Source organism: Aptenodytes forsteri, unplaced genomic scaffold (assembly GCF_000699145.1).
Source record: "Aptenodytes forsteri isolate BGI_AS27 unplaced genomic scaffold, ASM69914v1 Scaffold243, whole genome shotgun sequence".
Classification (NCBI taxonomy): domain Eukaryota; kingdom Metazoa; phylum Chordata; class Aves; order Sphenisciformes; family Spheniscidae; genus Aptenodytes; species Aptenodytes forsteri.
Window position 1 is genome coordinate 2883260 of NW_008795314.1, and position 18768 is coordinate 2902027.

Consider the following 18768-nt stretch of genomic DNA (forward strand, 5'->3'; position numbering starts at 1 on the left):
AAAAGGAGAAATAATTTTCTCCCTCATAAGAGCAAGTTTATATGGCTCAAAAGAGAAGGTATTTACTAAAAAAAAAAAAAAAAAATCTCTGCTAGGGGAAGACACATTTGAGGAAGATAAAAGCACTTCTCTGGCTGGTTCTTTTTAATAAACACAGCAGCTGTGTGAAGGGACACACAGGCTGGGACTATCAGACCTCCCTGTGGTAAAAGGAGATTAATGGGCAGCAGATTCATCCTTCTCCAAATGTACAATCTAGGAAGACAGTAAGAGTGGGCTTGGGGTGCAACTGTAATTATTTAGCTCTTTGAGCTGTGCTACTATTACACAAGAATTAATAGTTTGTTTCATACTTGACTTGTTTACTGCCTTGTTGGCTACTGCAGAGGATGCTTCCTTACACTTCCCATTCCACTCAGATTTCCTAATGGAAAAACTGAAAGATTTCATCAGCTTAATAATGTCCTTTTATGGTGAAATGATCTTCACAGGATTTTATTCCCTCATCTTATTTTCACCTGTGGTCTGCTTTAGGTCTGCAATGATCATTTACAGAAAGCAACAAAAGGTAACCACAGCAAATTCTCGAGATCTGTTCTAGCCGGAAGGATACGAGAGGCAAGTTTTACAAGGGAGAGTGAATAACTTAATAGAGCATGACAGAAAAAAATGGACAACCCTTTTGATAAATCGTTACCTGCACATTGTCTCCTCTCCCTCCTCATTACATCAATTGGACTCATAAAATTTATCTTTAAAGACGACAACCTGCAAACTCTCTACAAAATCCTGTATGAGCAGATCTGCCCTATTGCATTCTCTCCACATCTCATGCAATCCTTGATCCATTTTAAACTTCTAGTGACCCTCTTGGTTCTTCTGTTTATAATTCTTTCATTCAAACTTGTATAAAGCCTCGGATGCATGTTAATATACATCTCCGCAAAAGTTAAATCAATTTTGGCCATTCGTGTCAAAACAAAGTAACTGAAAGCATTATAATGCAAATTTAAATAGATACAGTTAATGACAAACAGAACAAGAGACACAGAGGCATAAACATCTTCCAGTACACCGCAAGTGGAACCATGAAACTAGCAAGCAACTCCCTGTCACAATCCGAGTGATTTTCTGTATCAGGTGCTGCTTTTATTTCACCTCTTTAGCGTTACAGCCATGACGGAAGCTGTGGGTATCTTTAAATTCCAAGCACGCATTTCATGACTCCATTTAAAGACACTATTCCATTAAAGACAGCAGCATCTTCCCTCTTTGCACATATACATAATGAAGTTGCTTCAGAGAATCCAACATGCAAAATAAGCTTCTAAACATTGTACACACAAAATCTCCTTTATTACATAAAACATACAACTGCCTTTATATGTAAGTGTGGGGACTAGTTGCGTGTCTCATTCCTCTAGAACAGGTAACTACAATAGTTATGCCAGTAACTTTTCCAGCGTGCATGCCTCTCTACTGACAAAACAGACATTGCAAAAAGCACATCTTCCCGAATGGAAGCAGCAGGGAGATTTCCCTGCCATATTTCAGCATGAAGTATTCGCCTACAGTCCAAAATGAAGCCTCTATTTTACCCCGTGTCCTTTTAGGATGCTTTATACCTGGATTTAACTGAAGCTTTCAAATGTCATCTCTCTCGTCTTGTTCTGTAGGCTCTCTTTTAACTCGCTTTCATGCTGTCATTCTATCTTTCGCTCCACAGTCAAGGTGGGTGTAATATTCTTCCCTTTATTTATGTCTCTCTGCTTTTACATGTCCCCACTTCAGTCTCTCATACTGCCATTCATATACTTTAGAGTAGTTAAAATGCTACAAAACTTAAAACATTTCTTGCTTTTGTGAGTGAGCTGAAGGATCATAGTTGAAGTACGTGGTTTAGTGATGTTGCTCATAGAAAAAGGTGAAGAGAAACAAACAGATGATTTTAAATGGTTAATGAGCTAGGAAAAAGGGTGTACAAAATACTTTCTTGAAGCTTTCAAGTTTGCCACTGGCAGATAGGGTTGTCATAGAGAAAATTCATGGGCTGGCTGTGTACTAGTACTGTTTCCATGCTACTAATTAGCTGATGCTTATTTCGTCCTTTCCCCCTCCTTTTCTGTTAGCTACTTGAGCACTATTTTCAGCTATCGGAAATGACATAAAATGTTAATGCTGAAGTTCTCCTTTTAGCTAAAGTTTTATGGAGAATAAAAGAGCAGACAAGACAGCTCAGAAACCCTCCAGGCATATGTAGCATCCCAAAAACATTTGGTTTCCATCTTCAGCTGCAAATTATAGACAAGACGGATGTGTTTTAAACAAAAAAAGGTCTGTTCGACTTCATTCTTGCAGAAATGCTAATACTGAACCACTGTCAACTGCGTGAATCGAGAAGGGGACAGCCAGGAAACAGAATTTCCCTAAGAATACTGAGATCCTGGTAATTAATTCATAAAAAAATCTACTAGTTGAATAATTTTTTTCTTGTGTTGCTGTTTAGCAAAAATACTGAGCCTTGGATTTTTGCCTGAACTCTTTGGAGACAAAGCATTATTTTAATATTCACCATACAGATGTCTGAAGGAAAAGAGAGACTATTGCTTAGGTGTCTTTTTCTCTTTTAACATAGCCATAATTCAAATGCAGACTGTTTTGCAGACTAAAAGTAATAATTTGTTAGTGAGTAGGAACATACACAGACTGCTGCTTCCTGGAATTGCCAAAATTCTGTTTTCTAAGAAACAATGCTGTTCAGCATGCAACGTACTTACACTTTTCAAACATCCCACAAAAAACTAGTCAGTGTAAGAAATAAATTGCTTTGTTTATCAGGTTCTAAAAATACTAGAAACATTCTTTATAATACAAGCTGTATGTAATAGGTTTGGCAGGGGTGTTATTTATTCTAGGAGTATGTGTCCCAAATTTTCTACAGGTACTTAGCACCAATTTAGAAAACAACCCTGCTCTGACTCCACATTCCGACGGAAATCAGTCTCATGACATCTAATGCAATTCTGAATCTCAATAAAAGGATGCAGCAACAGTGAAACAGAGCATAGGTGAAATTTTCAAGAGAGTCTAAACTGACTTAAAGTATAAAAACAACTGAAATTAAATTCAGATAGTTAAATTGTAAAGCTTAGTTAAATTATACAGCTTATTTTGGCAATTTTACTTTCATTTCAAAGGGTATTAGACCTTTTAAGATCATACTGTTTTACACAACTGGACCTTCAGAGCAAAAAAAGGTAATTGTATTGATGTAATACATCATATTTTGTCTTCAGGGGCTTTTGGAATTGTATTTTAAAGGTGTCTATTTTTCATAATTGATGGATTCATATCCCAAGGCCTCCGTTTACAAGACAACACTAGATTCTACTTGTAGATTCAAAATTATACTGAATCTCTAGTGTTCTCGTAATTAACAGAACATATGAAAGCTTAAATCTTGTTAAGGTAGTCTTTAAAGGGCTGGAATACAGGAAAAGTATTTTATTGTTTTTAGGGCTGGAAAGGACAAAGCAACAACTATTTACAGCCTTTGTTCATATGGGATTTTAGAGTCTTTGGCAAGAGTTGTAGATTAGCCACAAAACACCTGAAGGATTTTTGAGGAAAAGTATAACATGGAGTTTAACTAGCCTCCTTTTACTGTTATTAATTTAGAATAAAATCAAGACTGCCATGAATTACCTACTGCAAATTTTATGAATTTATTTCCTGAAACTCCAGCAGCATAATCCTTTGATTACCACTTGGAGAAGTGAGATGTTTTAACTACTTCTACAGCCTTTTGCCAATGACTTACTATAGAATCATAGAATCATTGAGGTTGGAAAAGACCTCTAAGATCATCGAGTCCAACCGTCGACCCAACACCACCACCCACTAAACCATGTCCCTAAGTGCCACATCTACTCGTCTTTTAACTATGAAACATTAGGATATCATTTAAGCTTCAGTTCTGACTGAGATGGATAGGACTTGGGATCCCACTTTTGGAAAAGCTAGGAAGTTACAATGGCAATCATAGTGAGCCTGAACAACTACATAAAACTAGTGCTTTAATCACCACAGATAACACTAATTTAATCAGAAATTAACTATCTAAAAGCTAGGCCTCTACTCTCGTTTAGGATGATACAAGTCACTTTCTGAAGCTATTTATCTTCATTGGTTATTGAGAAAACCTCTGAATACTTCAGATAACGTGTCAGGCTTAGCGGATAAAGTTTGATTACTCTATATAAGGTATTACGGATCAGACTGTGACTGCATTTTAGCAGTAGTTTTCTGCAGTACATTTGCAAAATGAGTCATACTTGGCATGTGCAATTGCATCTGTCATGTAAGCTTGCTAAATGTGTCTGGTACAGTATCCAGTAATTAATGGGTTAACGCTCAATGCAATATTTCAATATCATACTAAAGCATACTGGAATATGTGCAATTGTAGCCTTGACAGAAGCAAAACAGTATCACGGCCTGCAACACTGCCAAAGCAAACGTTATGTAAAGGTCAGCTGGAAAGAACGTCAAGATCCAGTTAATTAGAACCACACGGCCAGCGCTAGCATACTGGGGAATGAAGGTTGTTCCTTACTGACGACGAGGTAAGCTTTGCTTCTTTGGCAGAAAAATGGCAAAACCCGACCAATATTATTTTTCTCTTGCCCTTTTTATTACCTCTGCAGTGACATCTTCAAATTATCATTGTGTTTGCTGAACAGGATGTGAAGTCCTGAATGAGTCACCTATAGAAGTAGGTGGCAAATGTAACCCAAAGCTAGAGAGGTGTTCTATCTTAATCTTAGTCTCCATTTTGGCTTGGCACAGAAAAAGCTAAAAACCAAACCGAACCAAAGCAAAAAAAAAAAAAAATCCAACACCTAAGATGGTGAGACACTGCTACAAAAAGAACATAGTCTATTTTTTCCGTAACATCTCAAAAATCCCTGCTTGCATAGTACTACCAGACAAGCTGCCATCTCTTCCCTTGGAACTTATTTCCTAGTTCTCATAATTCTGTAGGCAGAAAAGTGCAATGGTTGCTAGTGAGTTAGTGGAATTCACAAAGTGCTCTGCAAAATACTAATGAAAGAGAACATTTTCATAAACCCCCCAAAGCCATGTGCACAATGCACTGCATGACCAAGATAACTCAATACATTTAATGGATGGTTCTGTCCTCTGGGAATGAAGTAACTGACTGGAGACACATAGCATTTAATCTTCTTTCTTCATACAGTTCACCCACTGCCGCATGATGGCAATGAAAGAGGGATGGCATTGCAGTATCAAATTCAGGTTCAATTCTTGTGTTGTGTATTTACTGTGTGAGTGTCTCCCATGATATTTCAGTAATTTTGACTATGGGTATACAAATTTCTTCTATTTTTTTATATGTGTGTGGTCTGAGGACCATTACATTAATCAGGTTTATATATGTATTTGTCATTTTGTCTTCCCATCCATATTTTTAAGAAAAGAAAACACATTTGGTAATAAAATGAATGTTCTGTGGTTCGTTATAAGAAACAGCCATTTGACATTAGCCCTAAAGTCTTTATCTAACAGAAAGTTATTACACAAAAGAAAATGCTATAAAAGTAAGGTATTTAAACTCTCAGACAAATCTCTCCTGAGAAATATCTGCCATTGCCAAATATAAGTAACCTCCACATTTTCAACTGATTGTAAATTGAATTAGATAGCCACGTACAAGAGTTTCTACTCGCCTGTTCACCTCGCACCCTCCCCCTATTTTTAAACAATCAAGCTTTTCAAAAGGGAGTTACGGTACAACTACTCCTCATAATACAAACCAGGTTGCTCAGCATCTGATAGGGACCTGTCCAGTATCCACTTAGGAACTGGGCAAATATTACACATGTACGAATAATCCTGGACAAGATAGTTTAGTTTTACACCATCCAAATAAAGAGTTATTCTACTCACCCGGGGTACCTGGCTACTACAATGGTGAGTTACGCAGTAGCAGGCCATAAAAAGTTATGTAGAGTGTCTAACCTCTTATCATGCTTAGTCATCAGCAAGCAGGAACATAGGTGCGTATGTTGCACTACATACACACTGTATGCTCTAAATAATGTAATTTGAAAAGAAGAAATACATTATGCAGAATACTGAGAATTTCCCCAATTTATATTAATCATCAACTAGTACTTTGGGGACACAATATCTTATGAGAATTTTCCTACATTATGTTGGAAGAAGCAAGGAGGCATATGAAAGAGAAGAAAGAGGTTTTGTACAGATGTTACCCAACTCTTACTAGCTCACCTTTTTCCGATTAGCTAGTGACAAGCTTCTGTAGAGCTTCTTGCCTTGCTTGCCAGCATTCCAAATGGTGAATGATGTCCAGGAGCTCAGGACTCTGTCTTCAAGAAACCTGACTCGGTGATTCCAGATGGTTCCCCTGGAGAGTTAGAAAAAGGGTGGATTTTGACCCCTAAAGCTTTTAGCATTATTATATACCTATATGCATATGTACATACTCACATACGTATAAACCTGACCAAACTGATTCAACAAGATACAAAAAATCACACCAAAACATTGTACTAGAAATTTCCAAGGGAAATGTAAACTGTTGCTAGAAAAACAGAAATTCTGTGGAAGTTCTCAGACAAAAATCATTAGGATAGATTTGAAGCTGTAGCTAAACCACTATTATTTTCAAGAACCCTAATAGGAGATCACAGGAAGATGAAAAACTGTGGCTATGGTAATCGAATTCAGTACCGACAATTGCAACTGCCCACCAATACAGTTTGCCCATACCCGTACCCACCATACGAACTGCTCTATAACCCTGCAGTGCATACAGGCAAACCATCTCCTAAATCCAAGATGACCTCTTAGTGTTCCATCTGCCCGTGAATTCATTCTCCTTTGTCAATGCGAAGTTGAAATCTCACAAATTCAGTACTCCAGTCGACCCAAATATACAGCCCAGTGCTACAATGAAAGTCCATTTACATTGTGGTATTCGGCTGAAGTCTTCAGCGAGTCAGCTGAAGCTCTGAATCAGTGGACACCCGTACAGCAACAATCACGGAACTGCAAAATCACATGCAACACTGAAACTACCGGCTGTTACACACCATTCACACTTAGGAATGTGCACACGCACACTTCAGACCAAATAAAAGTTATTAAATTTAAAAGGTTCCAAAGTATTATTCAGCAGCAATACGAATGCGACTGTGCCTTTATTTGAAGATGAGTTTTATAAGAAACAGCATTTCTAGAAACAAAGAGCAGTGGAAAATTTTTCTTTTTTTTTTTTTTTGAAACAGTGGTATGCTTCATAAAACTTCTTAAAATATGCTTTAGAAAAAAAGAAAACTGGCAGATGTCTGTGTCCAATTACACCTTTATGTCTTTATATTTGTAATAAGTTCCACAATATAATTTAAGCCACGCAATTGAGGTAAAAAACTGTGAGACTAACACCAAATGATGAACCGCTTGGCTTTGGAAACAGTGACAAGGGAACACTTAACATCTTTAAAAACTGAAGACTGGGCGGGATCTTCAACAAGTCCAACATATGTTCTTGGAAAGAGGGGACAACTTGAAGGAAAGCATTTCATTCATGGGCCATTCATCCCAACTGCATTAATTAATTCACTTTGACAATTACAACTTCTTGTGTGTGTGTGCATGTGCACATTTCTTATCACTTTCAATTGCTTTTAAAACAGCAATTCCCACCGTATAATGTAATATTTAAGACTACTTCATTTACAGTGGTTTAAACAAAACTGCCTGCTGTTAAGAACATCTGTTTTATGTCCAGGGTTCATTTAATATTCATTAACTAGGAACCTATCTTATACTTAATAAATAGTTTTCTAGATACAGTAAATTGATTTCCTCAATTTATGGTGTAACGGATGAATCTCCGTAATCTACATCTCTTGAACAAGGCACCTTGAGCTGAAAATTTCTTTCATAGGAAATTCTGATAAACACCTAATTGCCTCTCCTTTCGGAAAGCATTTCTTCAGACAGGTTTTTCCATTTGCTTTATCACGACAGAACACAATATGCTTTATAACAATTGTTACAACTTGTTCTACAAATTGTAATACATCTTGTGATCCAAGAAATTAGATGCTGAAATTAGTAAAAGCATTAACGGAAAAAAACTAGTCATTTTCCTGTGAGATCCTAAAGCTGCCTATGGTTTTCTTTGTCTTGGGAAGCACATATTTTTTCCTACCAATATACCTTCGTCACAGTTCAACTTTGAGCCCCACAGTCTTCTGACTGTATCAAGTTAGTATGGAATTTAAACACCAAAATACTGAAAGAATATGTTATTTCCTCTGCTTCAAATAAGGCTTCCGATTCACAACTCAGCAGAGGTTATCGTCGGGCAGCTACAGCAAGCTACTTCGGGTCTGCAAGTGCAGTTTGCCATTGTACAGAAAAATCAAAATCCATTTAAGCTTCCTTGATTTAGGGATCTAAACTGTCCAGGTGGGTAGAGAGTCAGGAACAGGAACTGCTACAGCTATGCTGTTGCCAGTCGTTCTCATCAATGAATCAGACTGCTCCATCTCCTAGTTGCAGTTCTGATTATCCATAATCCTGTATGCATTACACCAGTTTTGGTTCTCTTACAAAACTGTAAATGCGTAAGTATGATCACTGGACATGTCTGATGATCTGGCATTACAGTAACATCTGACTTCTATAAAACATTTTCAAAATTTTCCTTTTTATAACGGATTATCAAATGTCACAAAGCCAAATTAATTCTTCTGAATTATTCTTACCTCTGAGGTACGAGTATAACATTTGAGGTTATTGAGGTTACTAACTTGCTCCCAAAAGTTTGTTAGCAAACTTTTCTAATATTTTACTGATAGCAATTTTGTGTTGTTCCTTCACATCCCTGAATTATGGTTTGAAAATCATGAAACCCTCATAGCACTAAGACATACGGATTCTTGCTGGGATTATTAGTTAGGTCCAGAGAGCCCACTTCACTTCAGCATGCGATTTTTGAGCACAGCCAAATCCTGCTTAGCACTTCACTATTGATTGTGGTGTGATAACTTGGAAAGAACTTCACACACAAATAAATGTACCCAAGAAGAACAGTTACTCCATATAAAATTTCCGCACTGTTTTGAAGACTACGGCTGTGCACCAGCACTTCAACTAATGGAGAGGAAAAAAAAAAAAATCTGGGATTTGATTGCAAATCTCTTCTAATGCAACCACAAGCTGCATTCCTGCTGCAAAGCTTTAGCTGCTGCTGGCATCCTTTGACAGTTGCCTTTTTCCACGTTCATTAGAGCATACTATATTCCCAGAAGAAAAGTTAAAGGAAAGAAATATGAAGGTCAAGTATTTTTCCAGGATCACTTTACTGGAAATTTTAGAGCTTCTGCTAGCTTCTAAAAAGGAAGATTATTGCTTTACACGTAAATGGAAAGGTTTTAAAACTGATTTTACTTTGAAATGTGACTTCAAAAGGATAACACTGTATTACATTCCAGAGGTACTTCAGAATCTGTTCTGTTGACTTGAGTGACACAGACAAGTTTCTTTTCCACTTGAGTTTGCGAAGTTAAGAAGGCTAAGGAAAAAACAGGCAACCTTACAAGGCATAAAAAGAATTATCAACTAACTTCTAGTTGTAGGACAAACACTGGAATCTATGTCCAGGCACAGAGAAAATGTTTCTATTAGTCATGGAAATGTCCCGGTACATTTAGTATTGGTTGCTTCCAGACAGCATGCATTTGCTGTCTAGGTGATGGGTGCCTGTATTCCACAGAAGTCCCTACAGAGGTAAAACTGAAGCAGACCAAATCTCGTTGCTGGCAATCACCCACAAAGATTTCAGACTGAAGCAGATTTAGTGACCCAATCTTATCTGTGAATGTTGTATTGAGAAATGAAAGTGCGGAAAGTATTTAAGGGAATTGCACTCAGAAATAAAAGGATATGAAACCCATTAAACTCCAAATTAATTGGATCACTGTTCAAATACAAGAATATTGTCAGACAGCTTCATTTAAACACCAATAAATGTTTTTCTTAAATACCTATTTTGGGTTGTGAAAATGAAGCCAATATACTTGGCACTTGTGATTTTTTGCTTGCATCACTATGAGGCATTCTTACGAAAATGCTCACAGAAAAGTATTTAAAAATCACATCCCCATATTGCGTGTGCCCTTTTTAATGAAAATTTTAACTTGTATCAAACACTTTGCAGTCTTGAGTTAACCTTGAAATACTTTTAACAGCGCAAGCTGAGATCATCAGATAAATACAGAATTGAGGGGAGAATTTGTGACTGAGCTGTAGAGTGACAACCACAGGCTTAATCTTTGTGAAAACGTGCTCTGCGTGAACAATGTATCTCACATGTTGAAGCAAAAGGTAGCTTACAGAGAGCCAAAGGAGAGAGTTTCAGTTATCCCCTTCAGGTTTCCGGTTCACCTAATTTGCCACATTTTTTGATGTTTCCAGAATAGATAACTGGGATTCCTGCCTTGAGGGATAAGGGAACGCCATTTTCCCATCTTTTAAGAGCCAGTGCAGGTGCAAGAGACGGGAACTGTAGCAACGTGCAAAGGATGATTAAAGAAAATGCCTGAAACGATCTCAAAGTTGTACAAACCACTACTCAGAGACGATTCTCACAGCTATTTTCAGATTTTGCATTATTACATATTCATAGCCACCAGCAAAAACTAGGAGGTATTATTACTCTGCATCATCCCAAACCAAGGCTGCTTTTCTTACCCATGTCAGAAAGGATTACAGTAAGCAGTTTCCCAGTAGCCTTTAGTATCATTGCCTAGCCTGTATTCAGTTAACAAGATTTTCCTCAGCCATAAGGTGGGATACAAATTCTTCTGATTGTAGAAGGTGGTTCCCACATCCTAATACTCTTCCTTGACCCAAATTCTTGAAGTACATTATTTTCCTCATTTCTTTAATTTTTTTGTCACTTCTTTACAAAAGAAATGTAAGGAGTATACATTTTTCTACTTGGAAAATCATTCTAGAGGCTTACATAATTTTCCTAAGATCTCATTTGCCGTGGCCCCTCAATACTCATCAGTTATGTAGTCTGGAAGGAAGAAGAGGAGCCAAAATTCTGCAGGAGTGAAATCAGGGTATTCATGCAGCGGGTGAGAATGACTACGAAGTGTGTTCCTCAGTCCCAAGTAGTTATTACCATACCATCCACCCAAGTGATATAACAATGGAGCTCTGTTAAAATGTGCGGTGACCTACTGACTGAATACAGGAGTCAAGAAACATCTGCTCTACTCCTATTTTGAAATGAAAGATAATGTGACAATAAAAGCTATATGATTTAATGTGAGCTCAGTTAAACCTCACCATATTGACTGCCTTTCCCCTCCTTCCCCCAGTGAGGCTACATAAGTGAATCAACAGAGCAGACAGATGTACAAGTACTTGAGAAATGCACAAATACAAGCCCAATATCCTAAACAGTACTGGAATTTTAGGCATTGATTACTGTCCACGGTAATACTATAAACCTATAAATCTGACCTTTTCTATATACGTTGGTCCCGCACGCTACTCAGTTAACACCAGACAGGAAGAGGAGCTATTCAAGCGAACGGCCTCTTCCAGGGGTTTTTTATTCAATGCAGGATAATAGAGTTTTATATTACAGGTGAATCTCACCTGATAGATAATCCAGAGATGGAAGAACAGAGAACTTTTTAATCACAGTGAGAGCTGAAAGAACAGATTCTTTATAGCTAGTTTTGCACGCAGAATTCAAGGTCCTTACAATCCACAGGAAATTCAGAAATTAATCCCATTTGAACCTTGACCATACTGGTGAATAAACTGATTTTTTTTGTCGTCGTCGTTCTGTTGAACTTCATGTGAACTTATTAATTGCTGGACTATATCGTCCCACTGAGTTATTACATTTACACTGTTAATAGGTTCTATTAACGTCTGAGTTCATCTTCAGGTCATGAGTCATTAACGGAGGCATGGTTTGCATTGTGGCCTATTTTTCATGAAAGGCTTATTAAGAAAGACAGAGACTATCAATGTTAATGCCATTTACTTTTCAAGAATCTAATGAGGTCATTAGTTTCCATGTTTAATTGAAGTGCCAAATGCAAGCATAGAAGATAAAAATGCAGTTGACCTCATCTTTATTTCAGTTCTACAGGAATATGTTACGCTAGCCCTCTCTCCTGCCTATTTTTGGATGCGTATGTTTTTGCAGGAAATGAAGCAGGCATTCCTGCGCTCATCAGTGATACGAGACCCATGCCTCAGAGTACCTCTAAAACAACCAAATGTGTGTTTCAGACTAAGTGCCTGTTCTCCTTCGCTTAGATGACACTGGAAGCTTCTAGTGCCTGAAACCAGATGGTTTCAATAGATTACGTAATTTTTGTTATTTCTGCAGAACAAGCTCTTACAATATTATACTCATTCTGAATACACAGCATATGAAATTACTGTAAACCTTGTAAGTACGCTTCACATTTTCTGCATAAAAGGGAATCGCCAGATTCTCAGAGGGAAGGTACAAACATTATTTTCCATGTAAATTAAATTTCTCTTGACCAAAAGCTTGTGAATTGCTACGAAGATTAGCTACCTGCCCCAACTGCCTGTCTTCATGAGCAACACTACCTAAAGACAAGTACAATGTTTTATTGCTCATCTTGTTGCAAGCTGACTTTCATCTTGCAATGAGGTACATTGTTTTATATACAGTTCCTTTTTCTCCCTTTAGGCAAGATAAAAATCTATGAATTTTACAATGTTTTTATTATACACCAAACTTTCTTACTACAGAACTTCTCACTATAAAGCCAGCTCTGATATTGTATCAAACCAGTGTAATGTAGCTATGTAGCACAAAGTACAGACAGCCCTAGGATACAAGCTGTAATGTGAGATAAAATGATTCAGATCTGAGAGATACAATACGTGGGATTTTGTGTTGTAAATTCCTGGCTGAAGAGAAGTTTCTCAAAACTTGTATTGCTCATTCACATTTAGCAGGTATCCATCATAGACTGTAGATGAAATTACAATGAGAACATTTATATTTCTGTATGCACCTAATGAAATCTAAATATAGACTGTTCTTCATTCAGATTCTGTCATACACCCAAAACATTTAATAACGCAGTCTGATGCCTCCAGGGTAAGGGAGAATGCAAATAACATTTTGTTTCCTGCTTCACAGATACTTTCACCTCTAGATATTTGTTCCAGAAGGATACTAATCATAGGAAATGACCTAAAAATAATGAGTGTTTACAGTTATACATACTAAATAAAAAGAACTAAATGTTGATGGCCAAGTAGTTTTATATATATGTTTTAGGAAGTCTGAAAATGCAAAATCAGGCATTTTTTTTTCCCTGAACAGTAATGAAAGACACTCTCATAAACTGAAATCAGCCCATAATAGGCTACGAGCAACTGTTGTCTTTGCTGAAAAGATTGAATTACGCACCTTTTTATAAACAAGTTGTATTAACCAGCTCCAAACTATTTTTTAAAACTGAAACTAGGTATAAACTGTTAATTAAAAAAAAAAAAAAAAAAAAAAAAAAAAAAAAAAAAATCAACTTTCCTACAAGCATCATTTTGATCTCAGACAAGATATTAATCTGGTTGGTGAGTTACCACTTCCAAATCCAGGTCAAGGCTAACTCTGAAAATTCAAAGACAACATAGGCCAATGGCAAAAGGCAAAATGCCATAGAAAACCGCTCAAACAAAACACATCAAAAAAGACTTCTAGAAAAGGTAGAACACATATTAAATAAGGTGGAGTGACCAAAAGGCAAATTAGGAAAGACCCAATTTAAATTACAAACTTAAAGCTTTGTGATGAGTCCATTAACCTCCTCCTGCTCAATGTGCACCTCAGTCTTTAGAAACGAATGCTGGCCAGCCCTTCACAACTTAGGCAACAAATGGGAACAAGCCAATATGAAGAGATATTGCACAACCTCATATTTGAAAGCTCGCACAAAATATTATTAACAGTAGTACCAGCAAAAGCCAACAGGAAGAATGGCTAGCCTGACTTCTTAGAATGAGACAAGAAAGGCGCCAATTTGGACATGCAAACTGCACATCTGAAACAGCTTACAGTGTTTCCACATTCTCAGAGTATGTTGTAATTCAGGGTGCTTGTGCCACACAACCTTGTAGATCTGAATAAGCAACAGCTTGCAGTAAATTCGAAACAAACTCATTCCAAGAGTAAGATGTTTTCCCACAGATACAAGCAACAGGCTTCCAAGAGTTCTAGCATCCCATGATGCGTGGCTGAAAAGTTTGTAACTAACTGCCAAAATGATCACACACTAAAAGAGAAAAAAAACCCTTACAGTTAAACACCAATAAAAAGGAACATAATTTACCTCGTATTTGTTTGCAAAAATCCAAAGACTATCTTCTATTTGCTTGGAATGACTGTTTCAGAGTTAAACGATTTTATATACATATGCATACATATATATATATGTATTTATAAAGATCTATAGTGACATTAACCGTGAGCATGATATTTATGATAGCAGACTGTAGTATTTACAGCAATACAATTATATAGTGATATACAACTAAAATGCACATTAAAATGTTTAGTTTTACTAGTCAGTTCTACAAAGCCATACAAATAGGACTGACTGAAAAGTGTATTTATATCATTAATGAGTAAGAAAACAGTTTACTTAATTACCACTGTGATTCTGGTATGGGACTCCTAAAGGACAGTAAAACTCGCATAATTTTTCATTAATGTCAATGCATAGGAGAAAGAAACGACTTTGGCTCAGCTCGCAGGACTTCTGATCAGGAAGAACGCCTTTGATAGGTAAAATGAGCACATAGAGGAATCAGCAATCGACAATTTAACATTTTCTTTAAGGGTAGACCAGCACTGTAAATGCAGCAGGCAACAGCTTACAAGGAAGCACTTGAGATAATTACTCCTAAACATCCTCAGGTATTTTTCAAACCTCATTATCTGATTTAGATGGTTTAGACCTTTTAAAATAGGAAAATAATATATGTAAACACAGCACATTATCAGATGAAAGGTTTAGGGTTTATTATTTTTTTCAAAAGAAGGTTTTTGTTGGTTTACAAGTTTCTGTTTACTTTTTTAAAATTGAGACAGTTCATTTTGAAATTAAGCTTTAAAATTAAAAAAATTTTTTTTACATTATGGTTCATATGGCAAAAAATATGAGACTCAAAACCTCACATATTAAAAATCCTAATTGAAAACCCCAATAAAATTTCACCACTAGGATATATTTCAAACACGTTCTTGCAATCGTGTTCAAAGTATTGAAGAAGTTACTGCTTCGCTGCTTGCTTTTGCCACGTTCAGCAGATGAGATACATAATCATACAAAGTATTCTTAATATACTTTGAGGGTAAGAAACTCAGATGCTTTAGATAACCAGAGAGGTTATTCAGGCAGATTACAACATCTCACGTGATCAGTTAAGAGTCTCAGCTGAAGGAATGGTAACTGGAAGTTGAGAAAACAGTACTGCTGTAATGCAGTCCCCAAAATGCTTCATTGCTCTTACAATACCTATTGTGAAATTATTTCAAAAACAGTTGCAAAGATGAAACAATTTCTTAGAATATTTGTCAAATGTTAAAGAGCCCCCACCCCATCCCTGCCTCACTAAATCATTAACACAGGTACACCAACAGTGTATGGGCAACAGTATCTGAACCAAAGATTTCAATTCCTAATTTCAATTCCAGCATTACAGTATGTTACTAAAAGCAAATTACAGCAAGAACAAACAGAAAACTAACCTTCCACCATCAAAAAGGATACTACCAACACATTATGTTATGCTTGCTTTTTAGCCTTTTAAAAAAAAACCCAAAACACACAACAAACAAACACAACTAGGTAATTATTTTGCTGTGTGATGTCTTGAAGAGATTAAGCATCTTTGCTGCCAATCATCCAAGATGAAGCTAATTTTTAAGTTCTACCAGAAAATGCAACTTACTCTAGGACGGAATGAGTTGCAGCCTGTGGATGGTAACGGTACAGCAGGAGGCAATGGTTTACTCGAAAGACTTCACCGCCCTTTTGGATATGTTTATAAAAAAACAACAGATCTTCTGGAATACCCTGGAAGAGAAGCAGTTATTTCAAACCAGTATTCATAGTTACATCTGAAGCCACTTTTTTTTTTTTTGCCAAATGAATAAGGTTTAACATCATTTTCTTCCTATTATTTCTGTATGTCTCCATGAAGTTATCTAATGGCTCATTAAATAAACTTATCTGTAGAAAAGATAAAGCTGTTAAGAAAGCAAGCAGTGCTATTTAAAAATGAAGTACAGCTGACCACAAGGACAGAGGTGGAAAAATAAACATCATCTCATTTTGACAGGGATATAAACCTTGGTACAGGTTAGTCCCAAAAGAGAGAAACCCAGCTGCTGAACAGTTCATGATGCCTGAAGTGCCATGTAACCAAATAGGTTACTGAAAGGGATCAGTGACTTCAGAAGAGTGTTTTTTCATTTTACTAGCATTATCTTTCTTTCTTTGGTTACCATACAAATACATATACTGGTCTCTACTTCGGAAAGGTGAATCAGGCCCCATAATAAGAGACCTTAATAAAAACAACCTCAGAAAGAGGCAACGTCTGAAAACAAAACTGGGTTTTTTTTCTTGCGACTTATTTCCACGGTACATTCTTCTTAATGGGATTGCAAGCAATACTGCTGAAACACTGCAAGAAAAACATCTCCTAGAATTGTGGATCTATCGGGCTCTAGGAGATATCAGAGATTTCATGATCATATGCAACATTTCCCACCTAAAAAATCAGAAAATCTTCATGCCAGAGATACAGTGTCAGAAGGGCAATCGTATGGCACATAGTATTCAACTACACGTCATAGCATATGAAAGCATAAGCCCACCTTTAAAGATATAGCCCTATACTGAAGGTAAAAAAGTTGCATCTATTTACTTTTTACAATGGTGCAACTTCTTGAAATATGGCTAGAACATTTAATTTTTCTATGGTTAAATACAGATTTTTCTTTCCGTCAACCCAGTGTTTAAAAGGTCACATGATTTTATCAGGCTAAAAATCTCAGATATATAAAACCAGGTGGGCCAAATAAAACATTTAAGTTTAGCATCAATGAAAAAGCTGAAAGATAACATGACAAAGTTGAGAAGGAAAAGTGAAAGAAGGGAAAGATATTGAAATACATTTCTTTCTGTAGACAGATTTTTCTTTCCGTCAACCCAGTGTTTAAAAGGTCACATGATTTTATCAGGCTAAAAATCTCAGATATATAAAACCAGGTGGGCCAAATAAAACATTTAAGTTTAGCATCAATGAAAAAGCTGAAAGATAACATGACAAAGTTGAGAAGGAAAAGTGAAAGAAGGGAAAGATATTGAAATACATTTCTTTCTGTAGGCAATATCACATACATGAATAACAGGGGCATAAACCTCAACCTCAACTTTACCCTATTTCAACACAGAAAAATAATAAGAGCGCAAGTTAAAAAGAAAAATAAATTTGATTTTTTCCCATTACGACAGCTTCTGAGTTTCTTCCGTAATTAAGAAAAGGAGATTCTCTAATTAAAGTGCTGGACACAAAATCCCTCTGTGGTTTCTTCTGGCCTTCTAGTTACAAGAGCAACACAGTTCAGTGACTGTTTCCGATACCCACCAGACTGAGCAGCCGAGGGGGTGTGGGAAGGGGAAGAGAAATGAGACAAAAAAAAGCTTTGAACCTTGGAAAACAAATCCAAAACACTCAACTGAACATCTGTATCTTGGAAGAAATCAGAACCGAATCAAGCTCTGTACTTTGCAGCTCCAGACTTCACTATATGATAGGTTGATTAAGACACTGAATTGGGCCACACTCCCAGATTCTGAATAAAATGGATTTGGATCTGACTGCTTGCTTAGGGCAGCGTATCTGTAGCTATTGTTTGTCTTTGTAGATATTTTTCTTACTTCCAGTTTAAGAGCTGTGATGCAGAAGAAAACTTTCAGAGAACTTCATACAATTTATGCTTTATATGAACCTACTTTGAAAGCCACAAAAGAAATCTGTGGGAAGTTGGAGTAGCAGACAGCAACCATAGTCATCAAGAATGTAAGAAAAACACAAACTCAAATTCTTTCAATTTATCTTGTAGCCCTTTCTATCTTTTTCTTATTCTGGACTTTAATGGAACTACTGAGAGTCAGCAGCAAAATTCAAACCTTTTTCTTTTTTCCAGTCACACACTAGACTCTGTCAGGCAGGGCACAAATTTTGTAGCACATATCAGCTTACTGCATAGTCATATTTTGATTCAGATATATGATTACATCACATATGTATCTGCAATTCATTTTCTTCTGGATAAGCTTTTACATTATTCAAGATAACTGTTAATACGTATATTAAAAAAGAGAGTTACTGCAAAAGTAAAAGGATCTTTCAAAAAGCTGTTTGGTTCTGAGCGGTCTTTTGCTTTACTTTAATGGGCAGAAATACTTTGAAATAAAGTACACTCACCCCGAGGAAGGAGCAGGTGCCTTGTATTGCTCAGCAGCGGCCTCTCACATTACAAAGGAGCGGCACTGCCATGCATTTTTCAGGGGAGGAAAGATGTTGACTGTGTTATAGATCCTGCAGGGATGGGACTTCCTA

General features: G+C 36.7%; 1 protein-coding gene across 1 annotated transcript in view; it reads right to left on the reverse strand.

Annotated features, from left to right (window-relative positions):
• The window catches only part of B3GNTL1 (UDP-GlcNAc:betaGal beta-1,3-N-acetylglucosaminyltransferase-like 1), a 120517-nt gene that overhangs the window by 13312 nt on the left and 88437 nt on the right, over positions 1-18768 (reverse strand). Inside the window, exons 5-6 of the mRNA XM_019472119.1 lie at positions 16087-16211; positions 6316-6451 (exon numbers count right to left, since the gene is read on the reverse strand). Coding sequence (XP_019327664.1) covers positions 6316-6451; positions 16087-16211 — 261 coding nt within the window. The remainder of the gene's footprint in view (positions 1-6315; positions 6452-16086; positions 16212-18768) is intronic.